The sequence below is a fragment of the Protopterus annectens genome, chromosome 14.part0, assembly GCF_019279795.1.
Source record: "Protopterus annectens isolate FY-2018-M chromosome 14.part0, PAN1.0, whole genome shotgun sequence".
Taxonomy (NCBI): Eukaryota; Metazoa; Chordata; order Ceratodontiformes; family Protopteridae; genus Protopterus; species Protopterus annectens.
In genome coordinates, this window is record NC_056748.1 from 854399319 (window position 1) to 854423369 (window position 24051).

At 42.4% G+C, this 24051-nt stretch overlaps 1 protein-coding gene across 4 annotated transcripts in view; it reads left to right on the forward strand.

Moving 5' to 3' along the window:
• Nucleotides 1-24051, forward strand: part of LOC122789298 (nucleolar and coiled-body phosphoprotein 1-like) — a 1070760-nt gene that overhangs the window by 919860 nt on the left and 126849 nt on the right. For all 4 annotated transcript variants that reach the window (XM_044056613.1, XM_044056615.1, XM_044056614.1 and 1 more), the window contains one exon: nucleotides 1492-2364. In XM_044056613.1, coding sequence (XP_043912548.1) covers nucleotides 1492-2364 — 873 coding nt within the window. The remainder of the gene's footprint in view (nucleotides 1-1491; nucleotides 2365-24051) is intronic.

Genomic DNA, 24051 nt, shown 5'->3' on the forward strand with positions numbered 1-24051 from the left:
AGTGCTCAGTGTCATTTATTTTGCAGCGGTGTTGGATATCTGTTTTATATAATTTTAGGAAAAGAAAAACAAGGACTTTGGGAAATTTCCTGTACTTTACTGTCTGCTAAGGAAACAAAGCAGTCTTTAGACAGTTTGAGGGTGGCTGGCACATTCCAAGAGCACAGTAACCAAAGGTAAAGATTCTGAAAAGGTTATCAGCTACACATTCCAAAAGCTGTAGTGACAATTGGCTTGGCTGCTCACATTTCTTCTAAAAACAGTTCTGAAGGCATTTCTTCAAACATCGGAGACTCGACATTGCATCCAGGGACAGGCAGGTTTCACCCCAGTCATTTTGCAGGGACTGCTGCAGCATGCACAAGGTCACTAACCCCCATAATATAATGCGCTGTGGGAATCGTGTTAGTTATGACTTACTGTGGCAGTGATCAAACAGAGAATGTAGTACATTTGTGTTAGAAACTCATAATAGACTATGGTTAGTATAAATGTTGCTGTTAAGGTTCACCCTCTCCATTTCCTCCAGTTACTGTCGTGGGTATCCTAAGGCTGTGGTAGGTATCACATCACTTTCCCCATGTACCCTCCTAAAAGGTCTCTGTTCTGAGGAGCCAGGATTCACATGTTGAAATGGCAATCCTCCCAAGAGATAGGTTACTGGCTAACTCAATTCCTGGAAGTCTGTAAAGGTGCTGACTTGGATGCTACTTGAAGTTTGAGAATTGGTGTAGCCACCTTTATAGTGAGATCATGTTGAAGTCCCAAGAAATGTGGTGGTGATCCAGCTGAGGAGAATGGTTCAGAGCCTTGCAAGTTGGGCCATGTTTTGGCATTTCTTTGGCAGAAGTCCCAGGGGTTGTAACCATTGCAGTGATCCTGTGTGAACATGTATTATGGTAAGTTTCTTGCAGAGGTGTGTTTTTTTTTGAGTAAATATGCTTTTCACCTGCAGCTTTTGATACCTGAAGTTCCTTTCAAAACTCTGGCCGCAAACAGGTGGACCACTAGTTGTAATGCCCCACTGTGTCTTAAACTTAAGTTTAGTTGTGATTCGTAACTTTCTAGCAATTGGGCTCTGAGGTTTGATAGCTTACATATAAGAACTGGATATAACTATTGCTGGTAGTTTTTTCTTTCTATATATGTGTTGATTATTTTTGAAGGAAATTAACAGATGCATTTCCTCTTACAAATAAAAACTTTAATTTTGAAAGGTATAGCATGATGCATCAGCTTTTTTCCAAATTATTTCTTTAGCATTAGGTTCCCAGTTTCATTGTTGGCTCTGCAACTGTGAATTCCGGGAGTAAATTCAAGTGGAAGCAGGGAAGACGTTCTTTAAGACCAGACTTTGCTGTTTGGGTTTTATGCCTTTTAGCAAAGGTGTAATCTGAAATGTTTAATTCTACAGTTTATTTGAAGATTTTTTTAATTTAATATGCTTTTTGTAGTTTTAGTTGTAATTCTTTTTTCCATTGACATTTGCAGAGACCGATAGTTCTGAAGAGGATGCCCCTACAAAATCACGTGTTAAAGGTGCTGCTAAACCCCCTGCGTCAGCTGCCTCTGCAAAACCTGGTATACCAAAAGCTTCAGCTAAAAAGCCAGATAGTAGCTCTGACAGTTCAGATGAGTCTGCAGCAAATGTGAAAAATAAGAAAACACCAACAGCTAAGTCACCAAATATTCCTGCTAAGCCAGGTCCCAAACCTCCAGCAACTGCAGCAGCCAAAGCTGCAGCTAAAAAAGACAGTAGCTCAGATTCTGACAGTTCCAGCAGTGATGAAGAGCCAGCAAAGCCAGTGACCAAGAGCCCAGCAACAGCACTCGCCAAAAGCCCAGCAGTGGTCACAGGCAAGTCACCAGCCAGGAACACTTTAGCAGCAGGTAAAAAAAAGGCTGGAGAGAGCAGCAGTTCTTCTGATAGCTCTAGTGAAGAGGAAGAAAAACCCAAACCCAAGACTGTTCAGGCAAAAAAGCCAGTCACTACTCCCAGTATGCAGGCATCAAAGGCTTCCACAAAAAAGACTGAGAGCAGCAGCAGTTCTGAAAGCAGTTCAGACTCTGATGAGACTGAAAAGACTAAATCAGGCAGTGCTTCAGCCAAGACTCCAGCCTCTACCCCAAAGTCTGTGACTAACACACCAAAAGCACCATTGTCTGCCCAAGGTAAAAAGAAGGCAAATGATAGCAGTTCGGACAGTTCTTCTGAGGAAGAATCTCCCAAGCCAAAGGTCAAAGTAACACCAACCTCTAAAGCACCATCTTCTACATCAAAACAGTCTGGAAAAAAACCTGCTGAGGAGAGCAGCTCAGAAGAAAGCTCTGAGGAGGAGGAGAATGCCAGTGCATTAGTCAATGGTAAGGAGATTCTCATTAATCGAAGTAAATACCTTAAACCTGAAACATTCTGAATTTTGTGGTAGAGGTTTCTCTTCGGTTTAATATACGCGTTTCTTTAGGCTTGTTTTATCTAAACAAAACTTGCAGCACCAACATTCACCATTATTTTGTATACACATGGCTCTTGGGGTCCGCAACAGCTGCTAAATGTTTAAACCAGCCAACTACAGGTATTTCTCCCCACAAGTTTTTCTCTGCCAAATAGGATTCCATTGTCTTTCTAAAATAGAATTTAGTGTGGTGTTTGGTGCTATCCTGCTGTGTATCCTGTCCCACCATTGCAGTAATACTTGAGATTTCTTGCTGTGGACCTCATTGGTTGACTCAAATACCAGAGAATCTTTCTCCTGCCAAAGGCCTGGCTGCGTCCCTCTGTCAGTACATTGGTGGATAAAACATAACTGCCTAGCAAACTTTTTTCATTTTTTGTTTCTAGCTGTTGCTGCCGGAGATATTCTGACCAGAAGCAGGGCTTGAGCATCTTAAGCCAAGTACCCTGTTGGGAGCTGTCTCTTAATTGGTTATTTAATTTCTACTAGATGTTGAGTAATGTTTTTGTAGATTGTTGAAAGCAAGTCACTCACCAGGTCTTTGCTTATACTGGGTCCAGTGCATGATGTGGCCCAAGTGTGTTCACTTCAATTCTAGAACTGTAAATCATAAGGCTTGGGTCCCATCAGAAGTTTTTAGAAAATTGACTGTGGTTTCTGTGCATCATTATTGTGTTTGTTGGTCCTGTTAGTCTCCATCACAAGAGAAAGGCAAAGCATTTGAAGTTCTTTAAGGAGCCACACAGCATTTCTGAAAGTCCGTGTAGGCTTCAGATTGTTGGAGGAGGTGCAATTCCTTCATAGCCCCCTGTGGCAGTGCATGTAGCCAAGGCCTCTGGAGAGGCTTATTTGGAGACTGCCATGCTGTCAGCCCAGTCTACTTCCAAGTCAAGTTAGCTAGGGCATTAGATGGGTCCTGAGCAGTTAGGCAGGCAGCAGCTTTAGAGACTGAATATAGTTGAGGAGGAAGAACAAACTCCTGAAGCATCAAGGAGGAAATCTCTGCAGACCAGATGGATGCCATGATATGTGCTGGCTCCTACCAGTGACCTTCCCAAGACCAGGCCCAAAACTAAGACTGTTGCTGTTAGATTGACCCAGACTAGACCTCTTGGGCCACAAGACACCTTCATACTTACCTGCAGGACCTCCGCAGGTTAGCTGAGGGTCTTGTAGATGTCATGAAATCCAGGCAGCTGGGCCTTAGCAGAACCCCTGCCTAAGGACCTCCTGTGAAAGGGAGGTCTTTTGCCTCTGAATTCCTGTAATTTCTAAGACTATTGTGCATGAGCTGTGGCATATGTGGACCAGCTTTCAACATTTCTGTGCCAACTCTGAGATGGATGACACCCTTGCCTCAGCTTCGCCTCCCGAGAATTTTTCCTTTGGAGAGAGTCTGCATAATATGGAGAATCTTTTTAGTTGGGAAGCTCATGATTCCCCTCATTTCAGTAAAAGGGTCAGTTTCTTTGCTTTTCTGAACATTAATCCCTGGTAATTTCTCCAGTCCTAAATGTATTGAATGATTTCATTTATGACCTATCCCTGCAGCTTGAATCACAGCCCCTTTGCCCCCAGGAAACCTGATCATTTTTACAGGGTCATGGATTCTCAAACATCTTAAAAATCTCGGTGTTGGTTCCCAGGGTGGTCTCCTCTATGATCAATGGACAGCCAAGGGCAGCACCTGTACGAATTATTTACCCAGTAGCAGTGAGGGTAGAACCCTTGACAGAGCTGAAATCTTTAATGTCCCCTGGACAAGCTTTTTCACTCTGGACTGAAGACTCAAGACTGGAGGAAAAGGCAAAGAATATGCAAACTGTCAAGGATAGTCTACAGAGCTCACTTCCAAGGTTCATTAGAAACTACCCTACCTAGTCCTGGTCCTTTCCTGCCTCCAAATTAAATGCCCAGAGCATAAAGACTAGAAGGGGTGGACAGCATAGAAGGTGGCAAGTAGATCCCACAACCAGGCCTATGGGTCCCAACCCAAGTGATTCAGAAGGAAGAAGCCATGACTGTCAAGCACCTTCCTGTCCCCTTCGTCTCAAACTCATACACCATACAGTATACAGAGCTACAGGGAAAACTGTCCCTCTTCAATAAATTGCAAACTATCACCCGGGATAGGTGGGTGGGTCCTAGAAATCCTCAGAACTGGGTACAAAATACAATTTGCATTTTTTCCATGGTTCTGTTACATTGTGATCCAAAAGGGCAGGTAAGAGGCACACAGCCTCAAATCAAGGATCTCTTGGCGCAAGGACCCATAGAACTAGTCTTTTCAAACAAGTAAGGAGCTGGGTTGAACTCCAGACTCTTCTGGTCCCAAGGAAAAAAGGAACTGGAGACCCATATTTAACCTCTTGGAAGCTAACCCATGTTTGTTGGTCAAAGTTCAGAATGCTAAATTTACAAAAATCATTTTCCCATGATTCATCCTTTGGCAATCACTTGGGATTTAAAGGATGCTTACCTCCATATTCCCATAGTGAAGGAGCACAGGAGATGGCCATCACTTCAGGGCAGGTGGGACACATTTTCTGTTCTGTGCATTGCCCTTTGGCTTGTCTGTTGCTCCCACAGTTTTCACAAAACGTCTGGATTTATTTGTAGATTTACCTCTTTGGATGACTGCTTCATAGAGGGAAACATTTTGGAGGAACTTTACTCCTTCCTGCAAATGACCATGGCATGTCTCAGACTTTGGGTTTGCTCTGTTACAAGAAGTCTGGCCTGCAGCCCTCAAGCCAGCCTAGGGTACCTAGGATCTGTTGGATTCCAGCAGACAAATTGCCTTCCTCAGGAGAAAATTCTTTTCTTGGCAGTACTTGAATCAGGAGGAGTCTGTCACAGGTGGGGAGCTCTTGTTAGTAGTGGGGTATATGGCTTCCTGCTCCCTAATGACTCTTAGCAAAGCTGCAAATTGAGCGTACAATGGTACTTAGAAAATGTGATGTCAGCACCAATATCCTCTGAGCATAAAGCTATCACTTCTTCCTTGGGTAATGATTGAGCTGTTATGATGGATAGATGCTTGCAGGCAGAACAAAGGAGTGGCAGTGAAGTAAAATTACCACAGATGCCTTTTACCTGGCTTAGGGGAGGGGAGCACTTACAGATTTTAATGCAAGGCAGGTGGGGCAGCCTTTCTGAGTCTTTTCAGTCTAAAAGAAATGTCAGTCTACAGAAGCCTTGTGGAATTCAAACAAAAGTGGACACCAGGCGCACTGTTGGCAAGGACACAGTACCATAGTATGGTATGTCCACAAGTGGGGTATCCACTCTTACTGTGCTGTATGGCCATATAACTTGGGGGACTACACCTTGCTCAATACCTCGCAGGGGCAGGTAGTGATCTAGCAGATGACCAAAGCAGGTTAGTGACAGACCCTCATGAATCGATGATGACCAAGTCCATCTTCAGAAGCCTGGCAGACAAGTGGAGTGTGCCAAAGCTAGATCCTTTTAATTCAAAGGAAAATGGATCGGCAAGTTTTGCTAAAGTGTCCAGGCTACATGGCCCAGAAAGATGCATACCTCCTTTCCATGGACAGGTCTATTTCTGTATGACTTCTCTCATACCCATCATATTAGTCATCACAAGGGTACTAATGCACCTCAACTTGAACACTCAGGCTATCATGATGGATGGTATGATCTTGATACCCTTCAGCCAGCTCCTTAAGGGACTTCTTACACGTCCACCAGGAGACTTCCTACACATCAAAAATGAAAATTTTGACTGGTGCTGATCCAATGGGAGAGCATCTTTACAAGCAAGCAAGCGCACCCCCCCCCCCGTTTTATTTTATGACGCAACTCCCCTCAGGCACTTTTACTCGTCTATTAAAATCCACACCATTGCTTTCTATTGTTGCATCCCCCTCGGTTTTCCCATCCCATGGTGAAACAATTTCTCAAAAGCATTATCCACCCAATATCTCCCAGGAGAGCTCCTGCCATGTTCTGGGATCTAAATTCTGTTGGGAAATTTTACCTTGCCTCTCTTTGAGCCTGCAGCATCTTCATGCATTACATTTTAGCATCTGCAAAACTGATCTCTTAGGGGGTCTGTATTGAATCGGCGAATGCTTAAAAAAGCGAACGCTGATTCATCGACCCTATGTAAGCGAAAGGTTACAATCCCGAACACCCGGAACAGCAATCCCCCCCCCCTTCCAAGGGGAAAAAATTGCTGGGCTGATTTTGGGAGTTTGCCATTTTCTCCACTGTGGTGTGAGCTTGGAGTTGATATATTTAAGTGGGGGGGGACACAGCCCCCGACATTATATACTATTTAAAGATTTTTTTTTTTGGTTTGTGGAACATCAATTTTTTTTCCCCCGGGGGGAAAAAATCATTGTTCCGAGTGTTCAGGATTGTAAGCTTTTGCTTACATAGGGTCGATGAATCAGCGTTCTCTGATCCAATATAGACCCTCTTAGTGACCCTCACATCTGCTTGGAGAATTTCAGAGCTTTAGGTTCCTCATATATAAGGAACAGCCTGTGATTCCACAAGGGTAAATATCTCCCAACTAATCCCTTCTTTATGCCTTATGTAGTCCTCTGTTAAGCAGGCAATGCACTTAACTGACTCCCTGATCCTCTGAGCAAAGTGGGATAAAGCTGTTTGTTCCTTAGATGTGCAAAGGCAGCTCAGATTTTATCTGCGCAAGACTGACTTCAGAAAATCTGACCAGCTATTTGGATCCTTTGCAAATGAAAGCAGTCAGCCAGCAGACTTTCTAAATGGATTTCAAGTTGTATTGCATTTTGTTACATCGCCATGTTAAGAGGGTCCTGAGCTCATCGGGGCACATTCTGCCAGAGCTATTGCAACCACTACCACCAGTCCATTCTAGAGGTAGCCACCTGCCAGAAGCTCTGGAAGAAACAATTGCCTGATACAGCTTCAGTAAGGCAGTAATGAGAATATAAGTTGTGTAAGTTAACTTACTGTGACAGTAGATGTTTAAACAAGTAACTGTTGCAGTACTGTGCCCCCCCCCCCATTTTTCCTTGTCCTTCCTCATTTACAGTTGGAGGAGCTACTTTACCTTTTACATTTGCTTTTTTGACGTAATTTCTTTAGAGCTATGGACTTCAGCTACCCTGTTTAGGGCAAGAAAATGCAAATAAGGTCTTATATTCCCTCTCATTCTCTAGCTTTTGTTACTGTGGTGGATCTGATCTGGCAGTTTCTCCACAAAGACTTCTCCAATGCTTGAACTCCTCTCCTTTACTGTGATGCAGTACACCTTGTGTTCCTCTGATGCCAGTTGCCACTAGACTGCACTAAGTTGGTGATATTTAACTTTCTTCCATGGCTAAATAAAGTATCTTCATTCTTTAAGTTGTTTTACAAGTTTTAACACCTCTTTATCCCTCCTCTTCCCTCTTTTCTACAGAGCTCTGCTCTGTTCTTTGTTTTCCTTTTTCTTAATGCGAACATTACCACCACCAGTGATAAAGGCTTTAGGTTTTGAAAGTGCACCAGATGCATGCACAGATTTCTGCCAGAGGACATGCATGTGCACTGTGTTTTGTATGGGGCCAGGGCACGAAGTATTCTGCAAATACATATTGTATGTAAATCTTTAAGAAACCTGTCACTTATTGACAGAAGGTACAAGTTGATCTTTAAAGCCCCTCTCCTTGCCAAAGTGGGAAACATGGTGAATGAGTCTTAAACTCTCTAAGAATAACTTCCTGAGAAGGAGCAACCAAAAGCACAGAGTGGAAGACGATTAGAAAAGGACAGAGGTAAAGAGACATTTGATGTTACCCTCAATCTGCTTTGACTCCAAAGGTGGAAGAGCCCCTCTTATGTACACCTGTCAGGTCAGCCAGCTTCATGACCTTCAGTGTTAACTACAGAAAATACAGGGGCCATATTTCCTGACTGGTCTCCAAGGAAGGGTGCTTCTAATAGTGTGAGGTCTTTGAAGAGGGTGCTCCAAGTTCCTGGACTCAAGACCACCCTCACCCTGAGTTTCCTCAAGTCTTCCAGGTATGTAATAAAGTTAGACTGGGATCCAGTAATGAAGGCATTTGAGAGAGCCTGGATTGACTGGTATGATCTCACCCAGGGCTAATGGGATCACGCTCCAGTTCCTGTCTCCGTTGCTTCTTCCATGGCACTCCTCTCTGTACCAGCTCCTCCAGAACAAAAAAAAATCCAGGGTCTCCCATTATTTGTGTTGCCACCCCCAGTTAACACCATCCATGCATCTGACTCGCTCTACTGTGAAGCCTTTGTGAGCTCACTGTCTCAACTCTGAATGGTTAAAACTGATGCCTTGGCACTAACTAGTTTGGGTTTTTTGTTGAGGTCTTCAGTCCTCAACATGTTTGCTCAGATGTTGGTCTCTGTGGGCAGGTCCTTCTGCATTGGGGATGCTAACTGGGAAAATGTGAGGATGGACTGCTTTAGAAAGTGGACCCTAAGTGTGTCCTTGTTAAGGATGCTAAACTGTTGCATATTGAACAAGATTCCAGAGTGATCTGGTTGATCAGATGCTAGATTCCCTCTGAAGACCCCCCACTCCTGACACTAAAACAGATGGAAGCTCAAGAATCTACTAATGTTGGCCATTACGCACCTGTCCATGAGGCTACTCTGTAATGTAGGACAGCAGTCCCTGTCAGTCATGCTTGGTTACTGTGATTTTTCTAGAAATGTTTCCTCAGTGATGGTTTCTGTTGTCCAAAACCTAAAAGTGATTAAGAACAAGCAACAGTACACTTTCTGCAATGGGCATCTACTTTTCATCCACTCAAAGGTCCTATTCAGGGAACTAGAAGGGGGGGGGGGCAAAGAACTCTGGTTCAAGAAGTCCTGATGTTCATTTTCTGGGTAGAACATCCTTCAACAGATGCCACACCAGTGGCACAGGGGATCTGCAGAACCAGAGTTTTAGGGCCCCCTTTTCAGTGAAACCTCAATATTATGTATGGTTGCCAGACTGCTCCCCTCTAGAAGCAGCTTGGGGGTTCTCTCTTCAGTCAGATGTTTGGTCCGAGTCAAATAAGTGGTATTACATAACCACTGAATGTGATCTTTGCTGATGTCATCAAATGAAATGCACTGCTTCTTCCAGGTGTTAAAAAAAAAAAAAAAAAAAAAAAATGACAGGTTCCTTGGCTCCTACAAAAAGCTCATCCAAGAGGTCCCACTAGGACAGAAAGCATTTGAAGTCTACTGTGGATTCTTTAGTTCCACAAAATACCCATAACTTTTGCCTATACTATACTATACCAGGCTAATACTCTACAAAAAAGATAATTGTGGATGGTAACTGTGCAGTCAATCTTTTTGATGATGATTAAGGCAGTTGGAAATGCACACTAGTTCTTCTGTATGTTTGCATATCTGAGTTATGAAGCAGTACAGAAGTTGCCTCCACTTTCAGCTAGGAGGCATTTATCATCAGTTCCAGTCTCTGCCCTTTGGACTCGCCATACCCCTTAATTTCATGCACTTTTTGAATACTTAAGTGCAGCACACGTCAGGCCGCATAGCTTTCCAGGTGATCACTAGAGTAATAATAATGTTGATTTAACCTAAGCTATATGAGATGCATCCTGCCAAGGGTCATATCTATGCAGCATCCATAGCTTTAGGACATCTACTTGCCTGTATATCCATTGGAGCTCTGTATAAAAACACATGTATGGGTGCCAAAATGCCAGAATTTCCCTGACACTGAAGCAACTAGCAAGTCATCTTAAGGTCTGATTTAGTAGGTTTGGCAGTCTGCTAGTTGATGGGCAGGTGTGCATCCTGTTGTGGAGGCTGTCTTCTATTGTTTTCTGAAAAGTATATTTTGTTCTATCAGAATTTGCCTAGATAAAAGGGAAAATGTTCATGTGGTTTTAAAATACCATGCCTGCTACTACATCTCTCATTTGCCTAGGGGACTAACTTGATTGAGACTTGTGCACTTCCTCTTTATCTAGACAACAAGAAGTGGAAAGCCCTTAAGTGCTGTAATCGACCCAAGTTGCAGCTCTTTGGGTATTGCCTCTTGGTTCTGAAAAGTTTTAGGAAATCTGTGGTCTTTCTGGCTTCCGTGTTGCCTTCGTTTCGGGTTGCAGGTCTTCTGGGACTATTTTGGAGCCCTCTGATAATTTGGTTTCCTGTTGACACCTGTAGTGTTTCCCTTAATGAGGCTAAGGGCTGAAAGGCTAACATGTTCTTCAAGCCTTCTCATACATTTGTTTTTAGCAGAGGTGAATAATTTACAGCATCAGAGTGGGTGGGCATTATTCCCTTTCTGGGCAGTGCTGGAGTCTGGTTCCTTGGGAAATGACCAGATGTCCAAGTGCTCCTTTAAAATAGACACTCCCAGGAAAAGGAATTACGAAAGTTAAACTCGTATCTGCCCCAGGATCCCCTGTAGCTAAAAGAACGAAAGATGATTGGCTAGGATTTGCCAGCCTTTCAGTCATTAGTCTGGAATTTCTGAAAATAAAACATCTCCATCAAGCTCTGAATCCAGTGTAGAGGAAGTGGGATTAGACTGTGCATCTCAGTGGTCTGCTCTGGAGAATTCTGAATGAATCAAGACATTTCTTTGGACTCTTCTGCTGAAGAGTTGTCATTTTCAGACACCATTACCAGAATACCAGAATGAAAGACTTTTTAACTGGGGATAAAAAGAAATATCTGAATCCCAACCAGGGATGCCAGATTTATAAAGGGACAGGCAGGGCCCAAAAAACGAGGTTTTCAGGCTAAGTGAACACCAGGGGAAAAAAAAGGTCTTTAATGCGGAACATCGGGCAGTTCCACATTAAACACAAGTAGCTCTGTTTGGCAGTTTTTGACTGGCCCATATGCAGGTATGAGCCAGTCAGAAAAAAAATTGCACAGTGGACCCTTTTCTGTTCAGTGCGGTACATCGTGCAGTTCTGCATTAAACAGTAGTAGTTCCATTTTGCAAATTTTTTTTGCGCCTGTATGCTGGTATACAAGCCAATCAAAAAAAGTGGAAGCTGTTTCACCAGGATTTTAACTGGCAGTACAAGACTCTGGCAACCCTGATCCCAACAGAGATCATTACAAATGAGTACTCTTCAATCTGCAGTTACTTCTGTTCCAGCTTTGGAATATGCCTTCTTTGTAACCCCCCCCCCCCCCCAAAAAAAAATGATACATTTTATAGCTCCTCAAGCTCACAAATGTGTTTGGAATCCCAGATCAAATCCTGCTGTGGTCTCGGAGGTGTAATTCTAACTAACCATGTGAGGTATGCCAGCTCCCCCCCCCCCTAAAAAAAAGTTTCTCTATAACCAGTGTGAAATGCAACTCTTGTGCCTGCAAAAGGTTTTGCATCACCTGTGTTTCAGTGCCTTTTTTTCTGTCAGTGGACCAGAACAGTATGTCTTCATTTTTCTCCCCCCCCAATTCTAATCTGATTTATCTCCTTTGTTTGGCTGCTTTTTAAACTCCTGTGGACCATTAGACTTGCCTTGCTAGGGACTTTCTCTTCTACAACCCAACTGTTTTCAGCATAGTTATCCCCAGGTACTGTTTATCTGATTCACTTAAATGTGTTTGCATAACAATACCTTTCACTCGGCATTACTAAACAGAGGAGGAGATGTGAGCAATGAATAGTTAAGATCAAGTGGGTTTTTCACGATTGTATGTAAAAATGACTATATATTTTGTTTAATTGAATGCGTCAAGGTTATTTCCTCTTACCACACAATTTTTCACCTGAACTGTGCCTGAAATTGGTCCACCAAACAATCTTGGGCAAATGCATAGACTGCATTTTTAAGTTCTTATTTCTGAAATTATTCAGTTATTTTCCTTTTATTTTCTGTTGCAATTTTTTTTCACAAATGCTCCCCTTTTTTTCACTTTTGTCTCACTTGCCCTTTACTATACTTCCTTTATTTTTCTATATTTTAGCTAAAATCTCCTGAAACGTCCTACTGTTCACTGTTACCATGACAAAAGTTGATTATGCTGTATACTTGTGATAAGTGATACTTGTTACTGTCCCCTTACTTATAATTTGATAACTCCTGTTTTGAACCTTGAACATACATACGTATGTTATGCACACACAGTAGGTCTGAAAATGCAGGCCACTGTGTTCACTCCTGGATCTGTTCCTATGGTGAGCTGTCAAGCCTCTAGCCCCCCATTATCAAGAGAAATACTTTTAAGAAATCTCTTCCGTCTTTCCTGCACATAGTACTTTAGAGTTCAGCTCTTTCAGTAGCAGCAGATTAGGGCTTATGTGACCATCTTTAGTGAGCTGTGTATTAATGAAATCTGTTTGTACTTGTCAAGTTTGAAATTATTTCAGACATACTGCTTAGGTTCATAGGTAGGTACTAGGTTCATAGGTAGGTACTAGGCTATCGGCCCAAGGGCCTACGTAAGCCTAGCCAACAAGGTTCCCTGGTTTACACCACCCAAGAAAGTTATTTTCCTGTGCCACTGTCGAGCAGAGACACAAGTGATCCCCAGGGTGCATTTCCTATTTCCCATCCACTCATCAAGATTTTTCTTGAAGAGTGCTAATAAAGAACTTTGCTTGACATAGATGGGGTAGCCTGTTCCAGAGTATGGGAAGTCTCTGGGACCAGGAATCTATCCCTCCAGCATATCCTGTTTATTGTAGTGACAAGGTTTAGGTCCCTAGAACGTATAGCTCGGAGGGATTGGAATTTCTTTAGGTGTAGCATGTCCAGCAGCTCTGGGTTTGGCATAGCTTTGTATGTTAGGCAGAGATCGTCTGAGTAGGCGATATGCTATGGAATAAAGCTGGAGCTTTTTGAGGCGATCAGTGTAGGGCATTTGTTTGAGGCCACCAATCCTCTTTGTGAGGTACTTCTGTGGCCTTGCCAGCTGCTGCAGATGTCTTGAGGTACATTCCAAAAGGGGCGTTGACACTCATTAGACCCTTTATAGAGTACGAGTAGAGGGGAACAATGACCTCTTTTTTTTTTTTTTTTTTTTTTTTTTTTTTTCCTGGATGAGAACCCTTTTATGATGTGTGCCACGTAGGACCTCCTGACTACTGTGGCGATGTGACTATCAAAGGAGAGACTACTGTCCACCTGGGTCCCAAGGTCTCATCTCACATTCAGTGTTAAGTAGATTGCTGCTTATGTGGTAGTTCATGGGTACAGAGTTTTTACCAAAGGGGATGACACTGCACTTTTTGGCATTGAGCTTGAGGCCATGAGTCTGACACCAGGCATCTGTCTGTGAGGCCCTTCTGTAGGATGTCCACATCATTTGGGGACTTGACTATGGCTCCTAGTTTGCAGTCAACTGTGAACTTCGTTAGCCAAAGGCCTTCTGTTAGCCTGTACTTCAGAGAAGTAGATACCAAACAGGAGAGGTCCCAGACCTCAACCCCGTGGTACTCCCACTTGTCACTGCTTTGAGGTCATATTTGGAGTCTGCAACTTTTACAGTGTGGGTTCTGTCAGTGAGCCAGTTGGCAACCCATCTTGTGACGTAGGGATTTATACCTAGTTTACTGAGTTTAGCTATAGTCCCAGAATGGGGGATGGTGTCGAAAGCCTTGGCGAGGTCAAGATAGGCTGTGTGAACCACCTTACCCTCATCTACTGCTTTGGTGACTGCCTCAAAGTCGATCAGGTTCAGGAGGCATGATCTGCCATTCACAAACCCGAACTGGGTAGGATCCAGAGTTTGGAGGTTACCAATATCCTTGTTTGAGTTCCATGATATTTTCCATGGCCTTGCAGACCAGGCTCGTCAGGCTAATAGGTTGATAGTTCCCGGGATCAGTGGTGGCTCCCCCTTTGTGGAGTGGGATAACTGTTGCTGTGCGCCATTCAGTGGGCACAAAGCCTAATGCGAGGCTATTATTGAACATGGTGCTTAAGTGGGGAGCCAGTTTGTTCTGAAGTTTGTGTAAAATGCAGCCTGGGATGTTGTCCGGTCCCATGAATGCTGTGTTTTTGGCTTTAGAGTGTGCAGCTTTTACCTGCGTAGTTGTGATTACAAGGACTCTGCATTCTTCCTGTATAGATATGGGCCCTTTAGGGGGTGAGTGAGGGGGTAAAGTTAGCACTGAACCCATCTGCCAGGATGTTGGCAGTATCGGTTGTTTCTGTAATTTTCGTGCCATTGTGCTGTAACTCAGAGTAGATGTGGGTGTTACCATCGTGATTCTTGACCTAGCTATAGAATGTTTTGTGGTTGTCCTTAGAAAAGTGGCGATTTTGTTTTCGTAGCTAGCTTTGGAGGATCTTATAAGGGCTCTCAGCTTCTTACTGAGGCTGACCAGGGAGCTCCTCCACTTATGGGATTTTACTCTTTTGCAACAGTTTCTTCCTTCTGTTGTACAGTTTGTTTATGGCAGGGAACCACCAGATTGGCTTCCTTTTTTTGGAGGATATTGTCTTAGTTCTGTTTGGGATAGCACGATCCATGCACTCGTGTAAGTGCTTATAGAGTGCATTTTTGTAGGATTCAGCAGTTGTAACTGTATTGTCCATCTGCTTGGGTGTTGTGAAGTTCACCACTTCTGTCTTAAGAAGCATGAAGTTGGTTTTGGAGGCATTTTTTCTGTGGTTTCCTTAATGTGGGGTGGGGGCAGGATGTGGATATCAAGGGTGATTAGCTTATGGTCGGATCGGACCAACGAGGAGTTGACCAGGTATGGCGCACAGGTCACTCATGTTGGTAATGACTAGGTCTAGGATATTGTTGCCCCTGGTGGGTGTGTGGGTAAGTTGATCCAGGGCAATGGAGTTAATGAATTCTATAAAGCGTTGAGCTAAGGCATTGGTACAAGAGTAGTTTTCCCAGTTAATGGTGGGGTAGTTGAAGTTGCCCATTATTAGGGTGTTTGGTTAAACCCTAATATTTTCCAGTACATCAAGAAAAGAGGAGTGGGAATCCTGGGGCATGGTGGGGGATCTGTAGTAAGCTACAATTTGGATTGCAGTTTTGCCCAGAGTTAGTTGCACTTGGATAACCTCGGATGCATTATATGCTGAGCAACTAGCCTGGAGGTGTGGATATCCTTAATGAATATGGACACACCTCCGCCTTTGGTGTTTCAGTCCAGGTTACATGGCCGAAAAGTGTGGTATGAGTTATAGCCTGGTAGTGCAGGGATGCTCTCTGGAGCTTTGAACCAGGTCTCAGTCACTGCACAGATATCTGTTCTCCATTTTAAGGATTGCGTCAAATGAGTGCATTTTGAGATTGACTTCTAGCATTGAGTAGCATTACCCTCAGTTTTTGCTTGCCTGTTCCTGTTACAGTGGTGAATTTATTTGAACCTCGCCTAAAAAAGGCACTATAGGGGCAGCAAGAGCCTTAGCCAGTATCTGGAATCCCAGGGGCGACAGGTGCAGGCCATCTGTGGCAAAGCATCATGGTCTGTTGGCCATGTCATCCAAAGCAGACAGATACTGGATCCCCTTAGAATGACACCAGAAGCTTAGCCAATTTAGTCAATCATTTTGTCCTTGTACTTGCGGTATCATTCTGGGCGATGGCAGAATGCTACTCAGGGCTGGGGTCATACCTGCCTGGGCTACAAGATCGGAGAGCTCTTCCATGACTCTCCATGTAGTCCAGGGAGGTACGTTTTGGGTCATTCACACCAACATGGACAATGACAGTCATATTTGTACTTGTGGAGTGACCCGAGTGCGTGGGTTATGTGGCGGGTCCTGGCACCTGACAGACAGCTGACAGTAACCTCCTTGTTTAGCCTGGTGAGTGGGACATCTGTGTGCCTGACTGTAGAGTCACCTATGACTAGTGTGTTGGGTACGTTGTTTTGGCTTATTGGCTGTGGTTGAGTGGCACACTGTCTGTGGGCTATGTCATTTGGGTTGTGTTGGGGGATGGAGGTTGCTTGCGTTTCTGCTTTGGAGGTCTTTGTTGCTTAGCCAGATTATTATTGGTATGAAAACTCGCACATCACTGCACCCCTTCATCCTTTAAAACAAACATTACCTACCAATCTACCTACTACCCACAACATGCAAACATAATCTCTACCTCAACCTACCTCTCCCCAAAGTATCATAGGCTAGCCCATATTAGTCTCCAAAAAAACAGAACACTATATACTCTCTTCAAACTCCTGAAACTCTCACATATGTAACACCACCCTCTTCTTCATGGGGATATCCACCATAACCCAGGACCTAACAATAACCTACTAAACCCCCAACAACCCCAAACCACCATTTATAGAACCCTGACCAAAACTACTAACTTCTTATTGATAGTCCATCTTAATATACAGAGCTTAAATAATACAATTAGCCAACTGCATGCACTACTAGACATTCATTCCTTTGATGTCCTTTGCCTAACAGAAACCAGGAACAAAAGATAATGAAGTCATCCCACGAGGATATACTATAATAAGGGCAGACCAAACTACAAAAAAAAGGTGGAGGTGTAGCAATTTTGTATAAATCTAATCTAAACTTGCCTCTAGTAGACTTACAACTACCATTAGATAATCACACAAATCCTTCTCTAAACTCCAGGTCAATTCTAGCAAAGCTATCTATATAATATGCTTCTACCTACCTCCAGGCAATATCAACACCCTGGAAAATATCCTATGCTTCCTCTCATCCTCAAGAAACTCTAGTACTTGGAGACTTCAATATAGACTGGAACTGTTGTACTTCCAATCAACCTTTAATCCATATAAACTTGTATGGCTTTTCTCAATTTATCACCACCCCTACAAGAATCCATAAACCTACTAAGAGTACAATAGATTGGATCCTAGTAAGAAACCATCCCCTCACTTATATTGCAGACACCCTACCTGACGACATTAGTGACCATTCACTCACCTATATAATTAGGCATAAATCCTTTTTCCCTAAACAACCTATCTTTAAAACTGTACGTTTCCAAGCTGAGCTACAAGCCTGTGATTGGTCTCCCTTAAAAGAACTCTCCCTTGATGAAGCAGTATCCTATTTTAACTCAATTCCTACAAATACTGGAATACCACGCCCCTAGTTGATCCATAAGAACCAGAAGTAAAGTAGCACCATGGCTCTCTAAAGAAATGAGAAAAAATCCTAGTAAGAAATAAGATCTGGTCTAAATGGCGATGTACTAAGAGCCCAGCTGATCACCAGAACTGTAAACCACATAGAAACACCACAAAGAAAGCTGTACTCCTTGATGAAAAAAAACTACCACCTTAAACTCCAAGACGGGTATCAGCAAACCCCCCAAACATTTTGGATTGCTATTAACAGACTTTTACACCCAGGGCACTCCAAGACTCCAACTCCTACAGCACTTTCCCTAAGTACATCTAAGGAAATTGCTGACACCTTCAATACCTCCTTTACTGAAACTGTAGTCTCTCGTAAATTCCTTACTTGTTACCACAAACATCCCATTCTCCATGACTATCAAACTCCCTACCTTTCAACTAAATCCAGTCTCTACATCTTGCATACACACCTTGCTAACGAAACTTAAACCATGTAACCCATCCGTTGATCTGCCAGCGGAATACCTGCAAATTGCAGCTAAAGTTCTCTCCTACCCTATTTCCATACTAATCAGTAGAACTGTTACTGAAAGTTCCATCCCATCTGTCTGGAAAATCTCTCACACAATTCCTCTTCATAAGGGTGGTAACTCAACCGAAATATCTATCGTCCCATAGCTCTGCTCTCCCCTCTAGCCAAAATAATGGAAAAATGTATACACCGCCAACTACTTGATCACCTCCTACATAACCTTCTAGCAGACTGTCAGCATGGTTTTAGGCCATACCACAGTACTACTACTGCCCTACTATCCTTCACTGATTGCATCAACAAGCATCGTAACAATAATAGGCTTTCTACTGCTTTGTTTATAGACCTATCAAAAGCCTTTGATATAGTGAACCATCAATTACTACTACAAATACTAGAACAGTACTCACTCAACATAAAGACATTACAGTGGTTCAAGTCCTACCTAGAAAACAGACAGCAAGCTGTTCTCTGGGACAACAACACCTCTACTCTTCTTCCTATTACTCTTGGGGGTCCCACAAAGCTCCATCTTGGGACCTCTCCTATCTGTATCAACGACCTACAGCTCAATATTCCACAATCTACCTGCATACAATATGCAGATGACTCCACATTAGTGTGTTCTACCACCTCAGCATCCGAGCTCCAATATATCACCCAGTCAGTATTTACCTCAGTTGAAAAATGTTTTTTTGCAACGTTGCCTCCTACTAAATGCCAAAAAAAAAAACAAGTTACTTGTTTTTACTCCTACACAGAAGTCCCTTCCAATAAATCTAACAGATTTATTTATTTTACATTTGTTGACCGGGATAGTCCGACTGGATACATGTCCATTTTCAGCGGAGGCCCGGGGAGAAGAGCTCCAACATCGTCACAATTACAGATGGTTACATATAGAAAAGCGTATGAGGGGAAAAAATCAATTTACATACTGCTACATTACATCCTAGCTATAGCAACCACAAAATACGAGAGTTCTCATACAGATTTTTAAAACATGCTAGCTTAAAAATAAGACTATTATAGATTTTGAGTTTAGTTACTATACATTGTTCTTGTTTGGGGTTACAGGTCCCTTCCCTAGCTTGTCCATTTAGAAAAGATTTAAGGGCTTCCATTTATGGTCTGAAATAAGTCAAAGGAAATAGAGTTAGATCATTTGAGAATAAAGGGTTAAAGTTTTTGAACTTGGATAATCCAGAGGAAAAGTATGACCTTGGTTTAACGAAGAGGAGATAACCTGGGTTAGAGCATTGGCAAAGCCAATGTGACTTATTTTACATTTGTTGACCGGGATAGTTGACTGGATACATGTCCATTTTCAGCGGAGGCCCGGGGAGAAAAGCTCCAACATCGTCACAATTACAGATTCTTACATATAGAAAAGCGTATGAGGGAAAAAAATCAATTTACATACTGCTACATTACATCCTAGCTATAGCAACCACAAAATATGAGAGTTCCCATACAGATTTTTAAAACATGCTAGCTTAAAAATGACCATTATAGATTTTGAGTTTAGTTACTATACATTGTTCTTGTTTGGGGTTACAGGTCCCTTCCCTAGCTTGTCCATTTAGAAAAGATTTAAGGGCTTCCATTTATGGTCTGAAATAAGTCAAAGGAAATAGATCATTTGAGAATAAAGGGTTAAAGTTTTTGAACTTGGATAATCCAGAGGAAAAGTATGACCTTGGTTTAACGAAGAGGAGATAACCTGGGTTAGAGCATTGGCAAAGCCAATGTGACTTAAAATGGAGTTTTAGACGACTCTTGAATTGGACTAAGGAGGTAGTAAGAGTAAGGTTGGAGGGGAGGGAGTTCCATATTTTTCCAATGGCGTTGGCAAATTGTTTGGACAAGTAGCCTGTTTGAGCGAAGACAGCTTAGATTGGTGTAAGGAATTATATTTTTCAGTGCAGGGGTGTTATCTGATTGCTTGAGAATTTTAAATGCTTCTATGAGTTGGTTCAACTGGAGAAGGTTTGAGTAGTTTTATCCAGCCAAGGTTTTTTAGGTTAAAGCAGTGGTGTGTTCTATAGGGCATGCCAGTTGCAAATCTGGCAATATGATTATAACATGAGTTTAGGTCAGATTTGTTAAGGTTAGTAAGCACGGGAGAGGCATATAGAAAGGTAGAGAGAAGATGTGAGCGGGCAGTGGCTGCTTTGGCCATTGAGTTGGGAAGGATTTTATCCTGTACAATGATCCAAGTTTCTTGTTAACGGATTTAATGGTTTGGTTAATATGCATATCTAATCTAAGTTGGTCAATGATGACTCCTAATAGTTTTGTATAGGAGTCTGGGGCGATGATAGTGCCATTGTTGGATTGTATGGTAAAATGGAGAGGGTTTATGGGTTGGGTAGAAGAGTAGTAGTTTGGTTTTGTTTGGGTTTAAGATCAGGTGACGATCTGATAGCCAGTTTTCCACTGTAGTAAAAGTGAGCTGGGTTGTAGATAGTAGGTTAGCTGGAGAGGTATCTGAACATACTAGTGTAGAGTCATCTGCATATTGAATGCAGGTGGCATTGGGGATGACTGTATAGAGGTCACTAATAAAGACTGAAAAGAGAAGAGGTCCTAATATGGAGCCTTGAGGAACTCCTATGGTATTTGGTAACAGGGAAGATAGCTTATTCTGCTGCAGTACTGCTTGTTGACTACCAGAGAGGTAGGCATGAAACCAGTTGAGAGCTTGGTTGTCTAAGTACAGGGTTTTCAGAGTGTGGAGAAGTAGCTGTTGGTTAACCATGTCGAAGGCTTTGGACAGGTCCAAAAAGAGAGCTGAGGATATTTTTTTCTTATTCCAGTTATGGTTAATTATATCGGTAAAAGAGAGGAGGGCAGTGGATGTACTGCGGTGGGGTCTAAATCCATGTCGAGTTGGTCAGTAGTTTATTCTGGATGAGATGGTATAGAAGTGGTTTGTGCACACTCTTTTCCATGATTTTGGCAAGTGGTGACAATATAGCTATTGGCCTATAGTTTGATAGTTCTGTGGATGAGCTACCTTTATGTATTGGTATAACGTAGGATATTTTCCAAATTGAGGGGAATTATGGCCTCTGTTATGGTTTGGTTAATTAGGATCGAGATGGGGTATGCTATGACATGTGCAGCTTTTTGCAGATATTCGGCTGGGAGAAGATCTGCAGAAAGGGTAGTTGGCTTTAGCTTCTTCAGTAAGGATCGGATAAAGGATGTGGAGACAGGTTGGAGGTTAAAGGAGAGTAGTGTCTTGGGTATAGAATCTGTTATTGAGGAGCAGTACGCCATTTGGCCCATGCTTTGTTTCCAAGTGTAATTTTAGATTTGGAGTATTCTGTTAGCCAAGGTGCTATTTGTGTTTTAGTTTTGGTTCTGTTTTGGAGCATGAGACTCAAGTATGGTAAATGTGGCATTAAAATGTTACTGCCTCATCTAGGGGAAGGTACTTTAGATTTGACCAGTTACAGGATTTGAGTTCCGTTTGAAATTTTGTGGGTTCAAAATTTTTCTCGTTTCTGACAGACCTGTAAATGGGCAATCGAGAGCTGACTGTTTTGTCTTTCCTTATGTATGTGATGAGGTGATCACTAAGGTCATTGGGAAGAGTCCCAGACATGTACATATGGGGATGACTGTTAATGAGTATCCAATCTAGGATACTCTCTTTGGTTAGAGTTACCTATTGTGGTGGAGGAGGGTATGGTCTGAGAATCCATGGAGGTTTATATGGTTGGGGTTGGAGTCTGAAGAACATAGGTTCCAGTCAATATTAACATCGCCCAGAACAATGGTTTCTTGTGGGTAGTTAGATATCCAATTAAGAGTGTTCTCCAGTGTTTCAGAGTTGTTCCCAGAGGGGGATGTAGATCCCAATTAAATGTACGCTTTATTTGTTTAGTTGTAGTTTTAGAGCTAATAATTAAGCATTGGAGATCTGGGGTGGTTGAATGGGTTTAACTATGACGTTAATTGTGCTTTTATATAGCACTGCTATCCCACCTCCCTTTTTTTTTTGTACGATCAGCCCTGAGTATATTATACCCAGGTGGTAAAATCTCTATCTTTGGTTGATGGCTTAAGCCAGGTTTCTGTTAGACACATTATGTCAGGGAGGTAAGTTGCCAAAGGGCATGTAGGTTATGTGCCTTGTTTAGGCTTATGTTTAGGTGGCAGATTAGGAGGGAGTTAGATGACCTGAGAGAAAGTGGTGGGCTAGTAGAGTTTGGGGTTGAGGATGGGCCTGGGTTAGGATGGATGTCTCCATCTTTAGTTGTATTTTTTCTGAGGTAATCTTATAGTCTCATGAGTTTAAATAATAGTTTTTGACCATATTTGGATTTGGGGTATTTTTGGTTTGATTTATTAAGATACAGGTTATTAGGTTTTGTTGTTTTAGAGGCCAGGTAGTAAGTGGTGTATTAAATAAGTGGAGATAAGGGGGTACAGGTTTGATATTTAGGGTAGTGGAAACCTGAGTATTGCTGATCTTCATAACTAGTTAGGAGGTATGGTATAATTATAAGGGGTAGAATGAGAGGTATGATTTTGAGTGTTGCCTTTAAAATAGTGGATGGGATGGTATTCATTGCCTTAGGGTGATGGTAAATTGCCTTAGAGGGATGTTAATGGTTAATTTGAAAAGTGGTGGAAGGGGGAGGGAGATAGGGAAGTGGCTTTGTATGGCTAGAAAAAAGGTGGGGGTGTGGCTTTATAGCTATAACTGTAGCACTACTCCGGGCGGGTGGGATATGGGGGCAGGGTGGGGTGCGGAGCGATCCCGAGTGGGGCTAAACTTGCACCAAACTTTACAAGGGCCAGTGAATGAAGCAAGTGTTTAGAGGAACCTTTTATTCTACAATATAGTTCACCAAGCATAAAACTATTCCCTCACTATTGTTAAGGTAAACTACGATTTCTGCTGGAGTTATCTAATGGAGTAATTTAATTAGCTGGGATTAAGTAGTTTACTACCGTGTTTTGAACCCAGTAAGCTTGCTTTAAGTGTAATATTTAAATATTTATTTGTACTTTACAGTAGGTAAATATTGACCTTGGTCGATTTTTATATTTGTAGTGGGACTGTTGAATAGAGCTTGTTCGTACCAAGTATAGTGACGTTCTGTAAAGCAGGTTTTGAATGTTGTAGCCAAGTGGGGAATTAAAGGACAGTACCTCCTACAACAGATCAAGCAATGGTACTATAATTACACCTGATCCAACCACCAAGCTCTTAGGGGTAACAATAGATCACAATCTCAACTTTGACACACATAGCACTACAATTAAAACTGTTAACAGAAAACTGGGCTCACTGTACAAGATGGTCCTTCCTCACCCCTGAAGCCAAAACCACCATTTCCCATACTCAACTGATGTCTACTCTCCTCTATGCTTCATCAATTTATACAAATGTTTCCAAAACTAACCTAAACAAACTAGCAACCTCCTACAACAACATTACTAGATTTGCTACTGGTTCACCATATAGAACTCATCACTGTTTAAACGTCAAACAGCTAGGCTGGCTTGAACTCCAGAACCAGCTACTATTTCAGCAACTTACAATTACCCACAAGATTCTCTTTCACACCAATAGGACTCCTATTCTCTGTAGCATTGCAACTATTTATAGAAATCTTATTACCCTACGCTCAGCAAATTAATTAGAAATATCCACCCAGAAATCCCTTAAAGCCGGGGGCTCCCTCTTCAAATTCTGTGGGTAAGAGTTGGAACAAACGCCCCAGCGACCTACAGTTACTTTCATCCTCATCACTATTCAAACAGCAGCTAAAACTACACTTTAAAGAACATTGGTTATGCCCAGGTACTAATCCAGATTAACACCAGCCAGCTATCATATCCCCCCCCCCCCCGTACTACCCACTAGGGCACAATCACATCTTATTCATTCATAGTCAATATTGTAGTTTTTCTTATTTCCTTCCAACTTCATTAAACTTACTCTTCATTTTTCTAAAATCCCACACCACTTACTGATATTGTTCTATGTCAATGTTAACTCCTATGCTACCTATGTCATTTCACACTTCCTGATATTC